This window comes from Anomaloglossus baeobatrachus, chromosome 1, assembly GCF_048569485.1.
Source record: "Anomaloglossus baeobatrachus isolate aAnoBae1 chromosome 1, aAnoBae1.hap1, whole genome shotgun sequence".
Taxonomy (NCBI): Eukaryota; Metazoa; Chordata; class Amphibia; order Anura; family Aromobatidae; genus Anomaloglossus; species Anomaloglossus baeobatrachus.
Window position 1 is genome coordinate 551,821,340 of NC_134353.1, and position 19,381 is coordinate 551,840,720.

General features: G+C 44.9%; 1 protein-coding gene across 3 annotated transcripts in view; it reads left to right on the forward strand.

Annotated features, from left to right (window-relative positions):
* IFT74 (intraflagellar transport 74) overlaps positions 1-19,381 on the forward strand; it is a 191,647-nt gene that overhangs the window by 112,075 nt on the left and 60,191 nt on the right. For all 3 annotated transcript variants that reach the window (XM_075316873.1, XM_075316866.1, XM_075316880.1), the window contains exon 13: positions 1,442-1,521. In XM_075316873.1, coding sequence (XP_075172988.1) covers positions 1,442-1,521 — 80 coding nt within the window. The remainder of the gene's footprint in view (positions 1-1,441; positions 1,522-19,381) is intronic.

A 19,381-nucleotide genomic window follows, 5' to 3' on the forward strand; every position in this document is an offset into this window, starting at 1 on the left:
TTGTTATGGCTATTTTATTCATTAAAGTTAAAACATGAAAATTGGCTGCGTCCTTAGCGGGTTAAAAGAGATGTTCTCATCTGATTAACTTGCTTTAGTTAAAAGTGGCATGAAAATAAGCAAGTTTGCATGTGACTTATTTTTTCTATCTTCTGTGAGAGCTTTTATCTTTCATAGTGTACAGCTTATTTCGATGTATCTCTGCCTTCAGACCCTGGCCAAGTTTGCATAGTAGTTACGTTCCAGGAGAGGAGTTATTTGCTAACATTCCAGCCACCTCTCTCCAACCCATTCATTTCTATATCAATTCGGGGCTCACCAACTCCCCCCTCCCTCTCAGATCTTGAAAAGCTACTAATACAAATCTTGTGAAATTACCAGCTCTCACTAGAAGCAGTTTTCAGAACAGTTCTCTTCTTCACCACTGTTAGGGGTACTTCTCACATAGCAAGATTGCTGCTGAGTCACGGTTTTTGTGACGCACCAGTGACCTCATTAGCGATCTCGCTGTGTGTGACACTGAGCAACGACCTGGCCCCTGCTGTGAAATCGCTGTTTGTTACACACAGTGCTGGTTCATTTTTTGCTCGTTGCTCTCCCGCTGTGAAGCACACATTGCTGTGTTTGACAGCGAGATAGCAACGATCTGAATGTGCAGGGAGCCGGCGTCTGGAAGCTGCGGACGCTGGTAACAAAGGTACACATCGGGTAACCAAGCGAAGCGCTTTGCTTGGTTACCCGATATTTACCTTGGTTACTAGCGTACACCGCTCTCAGGCTACCAGTGCTGGCTCCCTGCTTCCTGCACACGTAGCCAGAGTACACATCGGGTAACTAAGCTAAGCACTTTGCTTATTAACCCGATGTGTATCCTGGCTACGAGTGCAGACAGCCAGCGCTAAGCGGTGTGCTCTGGTAACCAGGGTTAATATCGGGTAACCAAGCAAAGCATTTTAATATTTACCTTTGGTTACCAAGCGCAGCATTGTTTCCACGAGTCGCTGGTGGCTGGTCACTGGTCTCTGGTGAGATCTGCCTGATTGACAGCTCACCAGCGACCATGTAGCGACGCACCAGCGATCCTGACAAGGACATATCGTGGTCAGAAACGCTGGTACGTCATTTAGTGAGACGGTACCATTACTCTCTTGAGTCTGTGCTTGTTCAAATACCCAGTTATCTCTATATGTAAATCTAGTGATCACAGTGTATACTGAGAACAAACCACTGATTACTGAATATGGTACAGTAGAAATATGCAGCTCAGAACAAGTTCTGCTAATGCTATCAATCTGGTACTGGCGAGAAATGTCACTCAATCATAAATGCCCACCCTCCCAGACACCAGGAAGTGAGGAGACTGCAGAACTGTGAGCTGCTCAAAACACACCTCCAGATTACTCAAGCATAATAATCTTATTTTCGTTTTGGCTATTATCAGGTTAACAGATATTAAAGAAAAGGCTAAGCAATTAAATGAGGAGCTTGGAAGGCTTGATATGGATTTGGAAGAACACCAAGGTACTTTAATTTATTCTTATTCTCCCAGAATAGAAGGATCCTAATAGAAAACATAAAAAGTGATTATATTTAAGTCCTCATAAACATTTATATTTGCTATAGATAAGCCACTGGAGAGACCCACGAGAAAGTTACAATATAGTTTTGATCTCCGTCAATTCTATTGATTCCTTAGCAGTTATAAAGAATACATTTTGCCTAAAAGATTACTTATAAGTTTAACTTAAATAGAAACCTATTTATGTTATATACCGTATTTTTCGTTTTATAAGACGCACCGGATTATAAGACGCACCCCAAATTTAGAGATAAAAAAAGGTAAAAAAAAAATGGGGTCCGTCTTATACTGCAGTGTTGTCTTACCACAGAGTGGTGGTGAAGTGGGTCACAGGAGGCAGAAGTTGTGCTGGCAGTGGCGGTCAGTGGTGGCGGTGATGGCTCAGTGGTGGCAGCGGCGGTGATGGCTCAGTGGTGTCAGCGGTGGTGATGGCTCAGTTTTGGCAGCGGCGGTGACAGCTCAGTGGTGGCAGCGGTGGTGATAGCTCAATGGTGGCAGCAGTGGCGACGGCTCAGTGGTGGCAGCGACGGCTCAGTGGGGGACCAGACCGGTACGGTGTGTCCCAGTGTGTCCGCGGTCCCGGTTCAAGTAATTGCGAAGCAGCGCATGCACAGATGGAGTTCTCATCCAAGAGCTCCATTCTTCGCACGCGCTGACACCCGACGCCATCATTTGAAACCGGGACCGTGGATACACTGGGACACCCACCGCACAGCCACCGCAGTCCGCACAGCCACACGCACAGGGTGGCAGCCAGCAGGCCGCCTGCCCACCTGCACAGAGAAGCAGCTGGCCACCGGGACAGAGAGGCAGCCGGCACCGACAGGCAGCCGGCACCCAGCCACAGGCACCTGGTTGCCCTCACGCACCCGGCCGTCCGCACAGACAGCCCCACCAGTAGGCTACATTCGGATTTTAAGATGCACCCCTCATTTTCCTCCCAAATTTTTGGGAGGAAAAGTGTGTCTTATAATCCGGAAAAATACGGTAAATATTTTTATACAAAGAGATAACTAATACATTTAAAATGTATTTATAGCTTAAAAACATGGAATGAACTACGTCAGATTTCGTTTTATTTTAACAGTTGCAAATCAAGGTAATGGAGAATTGCCTGAATGGAATGTGTCGTAAAAAAATCACCAATTGCAAAAAATGTAGTAATGTTTTAATTTACTTAAAAATACATTTTCTAAATGGTTTCAAATTTGAAAAATGATCTAAAAGTTTTGATACAGGTAAAATATATCTTTGGACCGTGTTAGCCAGTAGAGATAAATTGTTTAAAAGAATTGAAGTCCTCAGTGGTTGATACCTTTTAATGGCTAACTGAAAAGATGGTAATAATAGCAAGCTTTCCAGACTACTCGCGTCTCTGAGCCTGATGAAGAGACCTGAGTAGTCTGGAAAGCTTGCTATTATTACCATCTTTTCAGTTAGCCATTAAAAGGTATCAACCACTGAGGACTAAAAGTTATGATATTTTCAACTTTTAGCCACTAGGGGGAGCAGCTGCTGACATTTATCATGAATTATTTAAAATAAACAAAGAATGAGTGCCCTAAGTATAAGAGCAGGGAAAGACACAAGTAATGATAGTAATCTAGTTATGTTACAATCCAGTATTCAGCGATGCAGATATATGAAATACAATCACAATATTATTTACACATTAATGTTCCTATCACTGAGTAACGGTCACCTTCAATCTTAACCAGGGAAGAGTCGGTGTCACTCTAGTCATCACTGTTGTTATCTAACTAAATTGGACTAAACCGTTCACAGGCCCTAATGGCCACTAGTCCAAGTTGGTGGGTACCTTCACACACCAAAATGGTTGACCTTCTGCATTCTTGGAAGCACGACGTCAGTCCTCACTCACTTTCTGTGCAGATGCATGGTACTAACAGCCCCCAGAATTAGTCTTCCGCTGTGGTTGGATCATCTCTCATGCCTGGTTTGAATCTGAGCCCACCATCTATTCAAATTGGCATAAGAATAAAATATAACTTTTAATGAACTGGTTAAAATAATTTATAGTGTCCAGTTAGTGAACAGGTTTGAATTTGGTCCCGGTCTTCCTCTGGCACTGGTCATGGTCTTCCTTTGGCGCTGGTCATGGTCTAGCTTTGGAACTAGTATGACTCAGGCCACCTCTGGGATCTGATCACTCTCTGTCCCTTTTTTAAACAAATGGTGGTTATAAGCCCGGTCCTCTGCTACCCGAGCTTCCTGTTCCTGTTACAGGTTCTGCTGCTAACTCCCCCATTCTCATCTCCGCTGAGCCTTTTATATTTAGTAACTGCGCCACAACAGTGACTTGAGCCAGCATCTCCTCTCTCATCTTCCCTAGGGGAACATGTACAGGGTGGGCCATTTATTTGGATACACCTAAATAAAATGAGAATGGTTGGTGATATCAACTTCCTGCTTGTGGCTCATTAGTATATGGGAAGGGGGGAATTTTTCAAGATGGGTGGTGACAATGGCAGCCATTTTGAAGTTGGCCGTTTTGGATCCAACTTTATTTTTTCCAATGGAAGAGGGTCATGTAACACCTCAAACTGATTGAGAATTTCACAAGAAAAGCAGTGGTATGCTTGGTTTTAATGTAACTTTATTCGTTTATTAGTTATTTACAATTTTATGACCACTGTGAGGTAGCGCGGTCGGCTGCGCAGCAGAAGACACGGGATCCAGGCATATAGGTTCACAGCACACGGTGTTTAATCTCCAAACAAAAATCCACAGCAATATACATGTCTCTCCAGCAGAGACTCAGGGAGTTGTGATCACTCCCTCACACCCGGCACACCTGCCCCTCGTTCCTGTTTCCATTTAACCCTTCCTTCAGCCTGTAGGGAAACAGCATTAACCCTAGAGTGGATTTACTTTCTATCATGGAGTGAGCACAACCGGGGCGAGACATACCGGCCGTCATAGATAACCCCAGTCACAGTCTCACATACCCCCCCCCTCAGTTCAAGCGTGCGGGGTTGAACTCCCGCCATCAAGCACGGGCCGCGGGACAAGGCATCGGCGTTGCCCTGCAACCTACCGGCCCGGTGTTCAACCGTAAACCGGAAGTTCTGCAGAGAAAGGAACCACCGGGTAACCCGGGCATTCCGTTCCTTGGCGGACCTCATCCAGACCAGTGGAGAGTGATCCGTCACCAAGCGAAACTGCCGTCCCAGCAGGTAATAGCGTAGGGACTCCAAGGCCCACTTGATCGCCAGGCACTCCTTCTCCACTACGCTATAATTCCGCTCGGGAGGGGTGAGCTTCCTACTCAAGAAGGTGACGGGGTGTTCCTCCCCCTGAACCACCTGAGACAGCACTGCCCCCAGGCCGACCTCCGAGGCGTCAGTCTGTACAATGAACTCCTTCCGGAAATCAGGGTTTACCAGAACGGGCTGTCCGCACAGGACCCCCTTCAGGGCCCGGAAGGAGTCCTCGGCCTGCGGAGTCCACCGCACCATGACGGACTTCTTGCCTTTGAGAAGGTCCGTCAAGGGGGCTGATAGTCCCGCAAAATCCTTTACAAACCTCCTGTAGTACCCCACGATACCCAGGAAGGCCCTAACCTGCTTCGTGGTCAGGGGTCTAGGCCACTTCTGGATCGCCTCAACCTTGTTAATTTGGGGCTTAATCACTCCTTGGCCTATCACGTAGCCCAAGTAGCGGGCTTCCGTGAGTCCCAATGCACATTTCTTGGGATTGGCTGTCAATCCGGCTGATCGAAGCGCGTCCACCACCGCTTGTACCTGTTCCAAGTGGGTCTGCCAATCGGAGCTGTAAATAATGATGTCATCCAGGTACGCTGATGCATACGCCTGGTGGGGTTCCAGCACTAAGTCCATCAACCTCTGGAACGTGGCCGGAGCGCCATGTAACCCAAAAGGCAAGACAACATAGTGGAAGAGACCCTCCGGCGTAACAAAAGCGGTTTTCTCCTTGGCGGACTCCGTTAGTGGCACCTGCCAGTACCCTTTGGTCAGGTCGAGCGTGGTAAAATATCGCGCCTGTCCCAGCCTATCAATCAGCTCATCCACCCGGGGCATGGGGTAGAGATCGAACTTGGATATTTCGTTCAATCTCCTAAAGTCATTGCAGAACCTTAAGGAGCCATCGGGTTTTGGTATTAGGACAATCGGACTAGCCCATTCACTCCGGGATTTTTCGATGACCCCCAGGCGTAACATTGTCTTTACTTCCTCCGATATGGCTTGTCGTCGAGCCTCCGGTACCCGGTATGACTTCAGGCGTACCTTCAGGTGGGGCTCGGTGACAATATCATGTCGTATCAGACTGGTCCTACCGGGCAGCTCGGAGAAGACATCGGGGTTCTGCTGAACCAACCGTCTGGCCTCTCGCCTCTGTTGCTTGGTGAGGGCTTCTCCAATCCTTACTTCCGGTTCGTCCTCTCCGGAGGTCGCTGGAGCCGGATGTGAACGACCCGAAGAGGAGGGAGGTGGGGAAAAAACAGCCATCAGGCTTTCCCGTTCCTGCCAAGGTTTTAATAGGTTGACATGGTATATTTGTTCAGGTTTCCGCCTACCGGGCTGCAATACTTTATAGTTAACCACCCCGACTCTTTCCTTTATCTCGTAGGGGCCTTGCCACTGAGCCAGGAATTTGCTCTCCGCCGTGGGGATCAATACCAACACCCGATCCCCGGGTTTAAAGGTCCGCACGGTGGCTTGTCTATTGTAGCGGCCGCTTTGCGCGGCCTGAGCCTCCTGTAAGTGCTCCTTCACAATTGGCATGACCGCGCTTATGCGGTTCTGCATTCCTAAAATGTGTTCAATCACACTTTTATGGGGGGTGGGCTCTTGCTCCCATGTTTCCTTTGCCAGGTCCAACAATCCCCGGGGATGTCGCCCGTATAACAATTCAAAAGGCGAAAACCCCGTGGATGCCTGTGGCACCTCTCGGATGGCCAACATCAAATAGGGAAGCATCATATCCCAGTCCTTCCCGTCTTTGGAGATCACCCTTTTTAGCATGGTTTTCAGGGTTTTATTGAATCGTTCTACTAACCCATCCGTCTGAGGATGATACACAGACGTACGCAACTGCTTGATCTGGAGTAGCCGGCATAGTTCTTTGGTCACTTTAGACATGAATGGGGTCCCCTGATCCGTAAGGATCTCCTTGGGCAACCCCACCCGGCAGAACACAGAAAACAACTCCCGAGCTATAAGCTTCGCCGCAGTATGTCTGAGAGGTATCGCCTCTGGATACCGGGTGGCATAGTCAACGATCACTAGGATGTGTTGGTGCCCTCGAGCAGACTTTACGAGGGGCCCCACCAGATCCATCCCTATCCGTTCAAAAGGGACTTCTATAATGGGTAACGGCACCAACGGACTGCGAAAGTGGACCAGTGGTGCGGTAAGCTGACACTCCGGGCAGGTTTCGCAGAACCGTTTTACCTCCCCAAAGACCCCGGGCCAATAGAACCTTTGCAATATTCGCTCCTGCGTTTTCTTGACCCCTAGGTGGCCACTCATCAGATGTTTATGAGCCAAGTCGAGGACCCGCCGGCGATACGGCTGGGGCACCACCAACTGCTCCACCCCCACGCCCCGTATTTCATCTACCCGGTAGAGTAAATCCTGTTTAAGAGCGAAATGGGGGTACCTTACCTGGGCACCGGGCAGCTGGGCCACCCCGTCAATTACTAACACCCTATTCCGGGCATGTATTAACGTAGGGTCCTGGAGTTGGGCTGTCCCAAACGCATCCGGGGATGCCTCCAAGTCCGGGATGGGCTCGGCCGTCTCAGCCTCTCCTGCCAATACCTCTAGGGGCGACCTATCGGGTTCACATTCTGTCCCTATCATGGGGACCCCTACGGCAGGTGTCCCGGATTCAGGATTGTAGGGCTCAGGCCCCGGACTGACCAATATCGGAGGGGACCTAGGGGTTCCCTTCCATAAAGTCCAAAAATAGGGCAGATCCCGTCCTAGGATCACGTCATAAGGAAGAGTGTTAAGCAGTCCCACCTCATGTTGCACCTGACCGCAAGGTGCTGTGATGGTGACAATCCCCGTGGGATAGTCTCGGCGGTCCCCATGTATGCAAACCACCCCCACGGTACGTCCTGTGGCCTTTACTTTAGCCCTCAAGGTGGATCGCACAAGGGTCACTAAGCTTCCGGAATCCAACAATCCTGTAACCGGACATCCATTCACCTGTATTTGGCACAAGTGGGGCTCAGTCTCTGGGGGAACCAGGTCAGCGGTACACACCACCTGAGCATACATTGAACCCCGCCGGGTAACCCCACAATCCATGGGCTCCATGGTCAGGGGACACTGGGCTTCCATATGTCCCACCCGCTGGCACCGCCAACATCTAATAGGGAAGGAAACCCCCTTGACAAGTTGTCGTTTAGGGTACATGGCCTTCCGGACCTCAGGAACGGCGGGCGCGGCCTCAGCCAGGATGGTAGCGGACTCCTGTACCGGTGTCGGCGGTGGGTCCTTGGCCCTAGGCTTGGAGGGGCCGGACCGACGGGCGGTACGCAAAGTCTCAGTGTCCCGTATCAAGTCCTGCGTAGCCACATGCCGCTCTACCAGGGACACTAATTGGTCCAGGGTACTCGGGTCACCCTGTCCTACCCACCGTTGAACGGTGACGGGTAAAGTGCGCACAAAACGATCCACTACTACCCTTTCCACCATTTGCGCCGGGCTCAGAGTGTCAGGCTGCAACCACTTTTTTACAAGATGTAATAAGTCATAGGCCTGGGAGCGTACGGGTTTGGCTTCCTCATAGAACCACTGATTTACCCGCTGAGCCCGTACATAGGTATTCACCCCCAACCGAGCCAGTATTTCGGCTTTCAGGGTCACATAGTCAATGGCGTCCTCGGTACCGAGGTCCAGGTACGCTTCCACATCATCCCCCGGGGTCATCTTTTGCAACGCTTGTCTCACCGCTTTCCGGACGCTGCCGTCGTCACCCGGTCCCGGGGTTGTTGCTGCCGGTCCGGCACGGATTGACTTGGCCAGGAGAACCATCTGTTCTTGGTGCCTTTTTTCCTGCAATTTCAAGGATTGCTGGTGCTGTTGCTGCTGTTGCTCCAACGTCCGGAGCAGGTGGGTATTCACCTGTTGTTGCTGTGCATTAGCCTCTTGTTGTTGTTGTGTTTTTTTTTTTTTTTTTTTTTTTTTTTTGTTGTTGTGCATTAGCCTGAGCCAAATGCCTTAGTATGTCCTCCATGGCGTCGCTGGGTTTGGGCCGTAGTATAGCTGCTTGAATCCAGGACATGTGCTACCGGATCACCAGAAAAGGAAGTACACCTCACCGGGCTGGCATGCCCGCCGATTCTCCACCATATGTGAGGTAGCGCGGTCGGCTGCGCAGCAGAAGACACGGGATCCAGGCATATAGGTTCACAGCACACGGTGTTTAATCTCCAAACAAAAATCCACAGCAATATACATGTCTCTCCAGCAGAGACTCAGGGAGTTGTGATCACTCCCTCACACCCGGCACACCTGCCCCTCGTTCCTGTTTCCATTTAACCCTTCCTTCAGCCTGTAGGGAAACAGCATTAACCCTAGAGTGGATTTACTTTCTATCATGGAGTGAGCACAACCGGGGCGAGACATACCGGCCGTCATAGATAACCCCAGTCACAGTCTCACACCACGTATAAATGGTGTTTAAAGTGTTGCCCATTGTGTTGGATTGTCAATGCAACCCTCTTCTCCCACTCTTGACTCAATGATAGCAATACTGCAGATACAATGCTAGCACAGGCTTCCAGTATCCGTTGTTTCATTTGAGACCCCTAATGTTTTTACTTTTGAGTTCATGGCAATGCTTTATGGCTTGTGTTTTGCATGATGAGTTGCCATTTGTATTGGTACCATTTTGGGGTTCCTATGATGTTTTGATTGCTTTATATTTCATTGTTTTAGGGAGATACAAATACCATTTTTTTCTGTTTATGCCAGTTACTGTGGATGTTAATTTATTTTATATGTTAATAGTCAAGACTTTTATGGATGCAGAGATATCAAATATCTTCATTTTCTCATTTCTTTTTTTTTTTGGGGACAAGGGGAGTGATTTGAATTTTGGGGGGGGGGGTTATGCTTTTTTTCTTTCATTTTTACCAACTATGTTGAGTGCAGCAGTCCAGATTTAATGGCTGGTGCATACTGCACAATGACTCAGGACTGTTCAGTAAAGCTTCATTCAGACATGATGCACAGGTGTCTTAATGAGGCTTTATTGTATCTGCAGACTGCTGCAAACGACTTTGTCACTGATTACTGCGCGCTGCATATTGACATTGTATGTACAGAGTCCTGTAGCCAGTGACAAAGCCACTGATGCACTTTGCACAGGCAACAGTAAAGCCCCATTCAGTCTTCTGTGCATCTCATCTGAATGAGACTATACACTGAGCAAAGCTAAGTCAGTGTTCAGAGCACCGCAGCGTGATGATTACACTGCTGTGCTCTGGACACTACTGGTGACAGCAGTACTACTAATTCTGTACTACCAACATTTTCCCACCGAAGAAGTCACCACTACAGTCTTGCTCTAATACAGTGAGAGTAGGACTCCAGCGGAGACATCTTCCATTGGTGAGAACAGTTTGTCTTTCATTAGCGTTCTCATCCCGGCTGTGCCGTGTACATACCTCCTGTCAACAACACTGCCTAACCTACTGTCACCACTGTAAGTAGCGAAGACTGAGGAATATTGCAGCACATCCAAGGGGTCCAATAGGATACCACTGGGCTTTCTCCACAGCTGTGAACTGCGCATGCCTGGGGCGTGAATGGTTCACAGCTGATAAAGCCATAACATAAAGGGATGTACTCGGCGTCTGACCCTGGTATCCTATGTCCTGGGTCTGCCATGTGTGCAGTCTGTAAGTATCATTCTCTGACAACTACACACCAACAAATAAAAATGGCAGCACCCAAGTATAAACCCAAAAAAATATTTTTTTCATTAATATAGTATATTTTGTGTTGTTTTAATAAAATATGTTTATGTATTAGTAAAAATAAATAACATTGTGATACATTCCCTTTAAAGCAGCACTTTAGGCTAGTATTAAAGACTGATGTTGAAACTCTTGTGTATGCCATGTATGTACCTGTTTGGTTTGATGTGGCAGATATGAGCTATCTGAAATCATGACATCCTTTTTTCTCTCTTCGGTGCAGTTCTGTTAGTACCGTCCTGAAGCCTGCCTTTTTATATGCCTTTCGGTTTTTAGAGCCAGAGGGATATGTAGCCTTATCATACACCATTTCCTTTTGCGTCCTATACAAAGTCGGCAAGTACGCCCTCCCTTTCCTCCTGCTTGGAATTGCTGACAGGGAGAAATTGGTCAGTTCCATGCTCTAGACTAGTGGTCAGACTGGAGATTGCATGAAGCTGTTAAATTACATGAATCTATGTACATTCACCTTTTCCGGTTATTACCATGTTATACATGTTATTCTTCAAGCTTTTGAATTCATTTCAATGTCAACCGTTTTTGGTCCCCTTACATAAGTTCTCTAGTAATAGTAAAGAAACTGTATATTAAGCAGAACTTTATAGAAGTACTTTTATGAAAGAAAACTTAGTGTACAAATGTTGAAGTTATATGTTGGAATGTGGACATCTTCTGAGCCGCTTAACACTTTCGGTTAGGCCGAGGCCACACTGAGACTACTGCAATCCTCGCATGACACTAGGCTCACGCTGGCAGTACAGCAGAGCCGAGTGCCATGTGAGTGTCCATGCTACTGGAGTCCGACCGTGCGAGCAGACCTCAGCTGCGGGGGGCAGGCCGGCTCTGAGGAGGGGTGGGCCGGCTCTGAAGAGAGGCGGTGCAGCTCTGAGGAGGGGCGGGTCAGCACGCAGGAGGAGAGAGAGGGATTTATCTGCCTCTCTCCTCTGTAGCCGGCTATTGCGATTCTCGCTCTGCACGCGAGGTACACCGATGTACCGCGAGTGCAGGGCATTTTTCTCTTGCCCCATACACTTGAATGGGTGCGAGAGAAAGAGTCTCGCATTACAATCGCAGTATGCTGCAATTGTTTTCTCGGTCTGATTAGGGCTGAGAAAATTATCGCTCATGTGCGCTGACACACAGGGTAATATTGGTCCGAGTGGAATGCGATGTTTTATCGCACTCCACTCGCACCGATTTTCATGCCGTGTGGCTTAGGCCTTAAAGGGGAATTCCAGTCAAGATTATCTCCTGATTTATTATACATACATGTAAATAGATAACATTGGTGAAGTATGTGACCTGGGAACATGCTCACTTCCTGAAAATTAGAGTAGTTAATTGCATTGGCAATTCTCATTACCACAAATCTCACATGAAATTCTAACAGCAGGCTCACTTATTAACATTGTCTAGCGGAAAAACTAGACTATAGTGCCCTTATATTCTTAGAACCTGTTATGGTCATAAGCCACAGACTCATAAGCACCAGTCCGATTTGCATGTGTCATTTTTCATTTTTTTCTTATTTATTTTTCCCCTTCTATCTCTTTCCTACAATCTTTTTGTTTCTTTATGTCTCTTCTATTTTCTTTTCTATGGATTATTTTATAGAAGGTAAGAACCTATTTTACTTTGAATGTAGGATGCAAAATCAAAACACTATTTATTTGTATATTTGTGTTATGTCCCACTTACTTTTGCACCAGTATAATGAGGTTGTCGTTATTACTGTTTTGCCTCACCTATAGCTCTTTTTGTTGGCTAAATTGTTCCCTTTTTAGTAAAGTAATAGTTTGATACATAGTCCAGTACACAGCCACCCACATTTTTTTAATAAAAAAAATATTAGCTATGTCCAATAAAAAAGCACCAATATGTTTACAAAAATAAGTTAATAATCATGCCAGGTTGCATGCCATGATTGAGAACATAAAGTGGTATCATGTTATTAAATTGCTTTAGTTAGATAGGTTTAAAATAAGCAAGTTTGCATTTGACTTGCTTTTTTATCTGCTGTCATTCTCCTGCAGTGAGAGCTTGTGTCTTGCATAGTGTACAGTTTGTTTCCATGGAATTCGGCCACCAAGCCTAGCCAAGGATGTGCTGTAGACCGTATTCCAAATTATTAAGCAAATGCTATTATTCTGATTTTCCTAAATGGTTGATGCAGATGAGACCATATAATGATCAAATGATAACAATATTTTTTTCAAAACTAAAAAAACTGAAATTGCATTGCAGTGTTCCAAATAATTATACACAACAGAGTTTTCAAAAAATGATCTGCCTTTTTGTTACACTCTGTACACTTTATGTGTATATAAAATTAGTTTCCATGCAGTTCCTCCTCTGTTTTGCCTACTTTCTGGCACCATCTTCAAATTTCACACTGCTTTCTTCCTTTCTGTGCCCTACTAATAATACATACACAAGAGTTCAGTTCGGCGATTTGTTGGACGCTGTCAGAGGAACAAGAATTATGGTGATTTCAAATATTAATAATTAGAATAATTATAACAAATGCAGCGTTTCTAGGACGATCAGTCATCTTCATCAGGCATTCCCATTGATCTGACATTGACTATCTATCCTAAGGATAAGCCACCAATATAAAGTACATAAAGGGAGGAGGGGTGCACAGCCTCATATAACCAACAATGAGTGCTGCTTCATGTGTGAAAAAGCAGAATCAATAAAGAGAAGAAGAGTCACGCATAATAGAAGCGCACATCCAATGAGAAAAAATGAAAAATATATATTGAATCCGCTTCTATTATGTGTGCCTCCTCTTCTCCTAATTGACCATTATAAAGTACCGGACAACCCCTTTTAAAGAGAACCTGTCAGATCCCCTATGCACTCCAACCCAGTAGCACTCATACCTGTGTGCCCAGGTTCCCTGCCTTACCAGCCCTGTATAACGCTATTCATGGTTATGAATGTTTAAAAAAAACTACTTATAAACCTTGCTTTCTGCTAATTAGGGCCTTGACTAGTCGAAGGAGCATTAGTTCCCCATATTAGTCCACCCTCTTTCCGAGTTATCACGCCCCTGTGCATGTGATAATGATTCCGACAAGCTAGCATCATCACCAACTCCTGGAAATCTTGCGCATGTGCGCGGCTCATTGCAGCTGCATCAGTGTGCCTTAGAAGCCAAATGTATGCTTCCCGGCTTCATTAGGCGCACTGCATATGTCCGAAAGTTCAGAAGACGTGTATGGGAACCGCCTTCTGAACATCCTGTCATGGGCAATGTGCCTAATGAAGCCGGGAAGCGTACAACCAGCTTCTGAGGTGCACTGATGCTGCCAAAATGAGCAGCGCGCAAGCGCGAGTCTTCCAAGAGCTCCTTGCCTGCTCCCAAAAAACAGCTGTTTATGGCTGCTTGTACTAATTATGGTGTGCATAGATATACAGCCTTCAGTTTGTGGTTGGTAATATAACTTTTCAGTCTCTTAAAACACACATTATTGTATTGATACGAAAACTTATTTCAAAACTATATACTGTGTGGCTACGATGAGTTTGGTTATCCACTACGACCTACGACTTTAATCCTTGACGATTCTTTTTGCTCACTGGCCAGTCTTCTTGCCACTCAGTCTCTGAGAAGACTCTCCAAACTTTCAGAACCATGTGACTAAGTGAACATTTTTGAAAATTAAGGTGTTTTAGTATTTCTCCTTTTTTTCTATGTTTTCTTGTAACAGGCAAACCTCAGAACAGTTTGCTATTGTGTTGATTGTCAAATGTGTATAGTATTTTATCAGTATAGTACATTTTGTCTCCTATATAAGTTGAATTACTATGAATACTTACCTTAGAAATGCAATCAACAAAGCTGTATGTATAATAATAGGAAACATGTGCCGGACGAGACAACCATAAATAATAAATTATTCTTTAAAAATATATTATTTTTTTTTTCATAACTTGAGGAAATGAGGGTTTCTTAATTTCTACATGGCTAGAAGGGAAACCAGTAAGACATCCTACAGCTGCAAGGAAATAAATTCTCTGTGTCCCAATGGAATGTCTTATTGTTTTATCCACAAAATTTAGGAAAGAGGATGCAGAGGTAATCATATCTCTTTACAGTGGAGTTTCAGCATGTAGTTTTTCAAGCATCTTACTGGAAAGTGAAATTATAAAGAGCATTATAAAATTCTGGATATAGATTGAGATCGACAATTAATTTAAAAAAAATGATGTATGGGCCCTTACAAAGATAACTAATCTCACATTACATAGGTGGGACATCAGTTCAGATTGTTTATTAATAATATAATGATGCATGTCTAAATTCTCAATATGTGAACAGTAAGTTATGCTGTCACTTTCTCGTTAATACTAATGTCCTTATAGTTGACCAAATGGTTCAAAAGCATTCGACCAGCCACTCTGTTATACTCATGAGAAAATGGGTACAATGTTTTTTACTTTTGGAGTTTGAGGCTCCATTTCTCACCATCCACTACAACTTTGAATGTGACAGTATCTTAATTTTATAGACAATTTGACTTGCAACTCTTTAACATATGACTAGCTATCCAGATTCTTGTCATGTCACTGCATTGCCACTTTTGACTTTCAACACTGTCTGAATCCTTCTGGACATGCTCCCTATCAGATTCAAGCATATCCCAACCAATATCTGATGCCAGGTCTTTTAAACACATTCCCAATGTTGATGCATACTGGTTGACTAACTTGGGTATGTATAAACTCTACCCACAAGTATTTCATTGGGTTGAGGTCTGGGGACTGTGGGGGTCACTGGAACACTATGTCGTCCTTTTCATACCTATAGTACTCGAGTATATGAAGTAACTCCTCTTGTAGGGTACTCACAAATAGCTCAGCATTGAGACCACCATCGATAATTATAAAGTATCCAACATCTTTGGCTGTGAAACAACATCATATCAGAAGTCCTTCACCGAACTTAACAGTTAATTCAATTTCTCGATCCGTTACTCCTTTTTTCCCTTATTTCTTCCATACCCATTTGAACCCATTAGAGTCTGGTCTAGTGACTTTTATCTGCTTGCCCCAAATCTCCCGTTTCCAATTTTCTACTGTCCACTTTTCTTACATTTTTTTACAAACTCAAGCCAATGCTTCTTATGAGGATATTGAAGTCAAGGCTTCACCTTTTTTCGAGTCACTATTCCAGACTTGTGTAACATGTGTCGCTTGGTGCTTGTATGGACGTCTGTGATCTTACTATTATGAATCATATGAGCCGCCTCCACCACTGCCGTGTTTGTCACACCAGAACTGATAGTCTGTGTGATGAGCCGACTTGTTATATTTTGCCTGGACATACACCTCTTGGTATTTGAATGGATGGAGGGATTTCATTTCATATTCTTCCAATTGTCATTGCACTCACATGATGCAGTTTGCCATTTTTCTTGGCAGAGAGACCGATATTGATGAGCTGGATGATGCAGTTTCTCTTTTCTTGGGAAATGTTCTTTCTGGCTGCTTCTCTTTGATTTGAACCTGTGACCTTACAATACGATACGATACGATACGATACACTTTATTGATCCCGTGGGAAATTATGGTATCACAGCAGCACAACTTAAATCATAACATGAATTACATAATTGACAAGACAGTAGCGTTGACAGAAGAACATTATACATTAGATTAGGACATACACAGCGGGTGAACTGAAAGTAGAAAAAATAAAATAGACATTCACCTTGAAGATTTAACACTAATGTTATTGTTGTACATTCCCATAGCAGTTGGCACAAATGATTACCTATATTTTTCCTTCTTACACCTCAGAAGGATTAGCCGGTTACTGAAGGTGCTCTTCTGTCTCATAAATAGCTCATATAATGGATGTGCATTATTATTCATAATCGCTATACACTTTTCTTCTCTCCACTACCTCCTCAAAAGAGTCCAGATTGCAGCCAGCAGCGGAGCTTGCCTTCTTGATAAGCTTATTCAGCTTGTTAGCATCAGAGACCCGCACACTACTACCCCAGCATATGAGTGCAAAAAAGATGGCACTTGCCACTACAGACTGGTAGAACATTTCTAACATTTTGCTGCACACATTAAAAGACCTCAGTTTCCTTAGGAAATACAATCTGCGCATCCCCTTCTTGTAGACCCTCTCTGAGTGGCATCTCCAGTCCAGTTTGCTATCAAGGTGGACCCCAAAATATTTGTAACTCTCCACCTGCTCTACCTCCTGACCAGCAATAGTGACCGGTAAACATTCCATCTTTCTCCTGCTATAGTTGACCACCAACTCCTTAGTTTTCTTAACATTTAGTTGTAGATAGTTACCATGGCACCAATCCACAAAATTCGACACCACCCTTCTATATTCTTCATCCCCCTGGTCCCCCCGAATACATCCAACAACCACGGAGTCATCCGAGAATTTTTGAAGGTGGCAAAAATCAGATTTATACTGAAAGTCTGATGTATACAGTGTGAATAGAAAGGGCACTAGCACCGTTCCCTGAGGGGCACCTACGCTGCTCAATAATCTGCTAGACACAACTGCTCCCATCTGTACAAACTGTGGCCGATCTGATAGGTAGTCAGTTATCCAATTTCTCATCCCCTCCTGCACCTTCATATCAGTCATCTTTTTGTGTAGTAAAAGTGGCTGCAGGGTGTTAAATGCACTTGAGAAATCGAAGAACATCGCTCGCACAGTGGTTCCGTCATTCTCCAAAAATGAATGTAAATGACCTTTCGTTGGGAATCAACCTAATAACACACCGAGCTATTAGGGAATGTGGGAACAGGTTATAATTTGTAATATACAGGAAGAAAAAGATTTTTTTCACCACCACGAGAAAAACAGTAACAATGCAGTGACATGACAAGACTCTGCATTATTAATCATATGGTAAATAGTTCCAATTCAAATTTATATATGAGATAGTCAAGATAATTGTCTATACAGTATGTCCACCCATATCCCATACACCGCCATTAACTTGAGAACGGCGGCAGCTATAGGCATAGAAGTGGTGTCTAGGTATCGTAAAGTATCCATACGCTACGCAATGAAACCACCTATAGCGCCACCTGGTGGAAAACAACGGTTTTAGCATTTTTATCTCAAATGGAACGAGATAGAGAAAAAAAGTGAATTACAAAGTTGTAGGGCATCATCAATTTAATACGAATCAACACCTTGTAACAGCGTGTCCCTCCCCCGCCTGTGCTCATGGTGTAATAGTCTGTCTCTCCTTGACTGTCCTGTATGTACTACTGGAGGGGTTTGTTTGTTCTTCTCAGCATGGGACTTCTCCAGTGAGCAACTTGGTAAACAGAACAGAGCCAGGAGTCTAAAGTCCATTCATGTATCAAATGTCATCAAATATCCAGGCGGAGTTGGACCCACCTTAGGGGCTGATCCCAGGAGAGGACAATGAGACCCATGTTAGGTCAGTTAGTTGGATCTCGGCTGCAGAAGGATTAGGATATATAGCTGAGGCTGAATCCTAGAGCCTGTGTATGGACTATGGGACATTGAGGGTCAGCTGCCACGCTGCTGGATTTAGGGAATGCATCTGAGGACTGTTGCATTCTCCTTGGCGTCAGATTGCCCCAGATCTGTTTCCTTTGTGTGGACTCTAAAGAACCATTTGGATACTGGATGTTTTATGCTCCCTGTCTCAATAAATCTTCTTGGATTGTTCATCGGTCTGGTGTCCCTTACTGCTCTGTCGCATACCCCGTCACACACCTCGCATACAGAAATGCTATGATTAGAATTTGTAAAACTCACAAGGCTGTGGACATGACGTGATACCTCATGGAGACCTTCCTACAAGTCATTGGGTATGGTAGCTGCTTGGAGTGGCCTCCACGCTCACCTGACCTGACCCCATTGGACTTCTTTCTGTGAGGTCACATCAAACAGCAGGTGTATGCGACCCCTCCACCAACATTGCAGAACCTATGACGACGTATTACAGATGCTTGTGCAAACGTGTCACCTATCATATTGCACATGCAAACGTGTCACCTATCATATTGCACATGCAAACGTGTCACCTATCATATTGCACAACGTGCAGCAAGATACAGTATGCTGTCCAGAGTCCAGATGTGCATTGCAGCTGACGGTGGCCACTTTGAGCATCAAAGTTAAATGAGCGCCATATGCGTGATCAGCATTCAATGGTTTGGGGGGGTAATGGGTTTCATATCATAGCATTTCTGTATACAAGGTGTCGATTCGTATTGAATTGATGATGCCCTACAATTTTTTAATTCCCTTTGTTTCTCTATCTCGTTCCGTTTTCGAGATAAAAATGCTAACTCCGTTGTTTTCCACCAGGTGGCGCTATAGGTGGTTTCATTGCGTAGCACATGGCTACTTTACTATACCTAAACACCACTTCTGTGCCTATAGCTGCCACCGTTCTCAAGTTAATGGCGGTGGACAGGATATGGGTGGACACACTGTATATCTGAAGGTAGTCTCACATTTGAAGTTGTGATGGATGTTGAGAAATGGAGCCTGAAAGTCAAAATATCATCAGTGCATCAGTTCTTTTTATAGTACACCATTCCATAAGTAGAGCACAAAAATAGCAATCCAGCACTCCAAATATGCATTGCAAAGAATATGGTTTTATTAGAGCCGCAATCCAAGCACAATGTAATGTTTCAGTTAAACATTTAGACCTTGTTTAGATGGATTGCTGAAAAAGATGTAAGACAGGCAATATAGCAGTGATTAGCATGTGTACACCAAGTGACATACAAATTTTGGTATGTTCCATCAGAGGCTGTGTTACACTGCAACATATCGTGAATGAGCA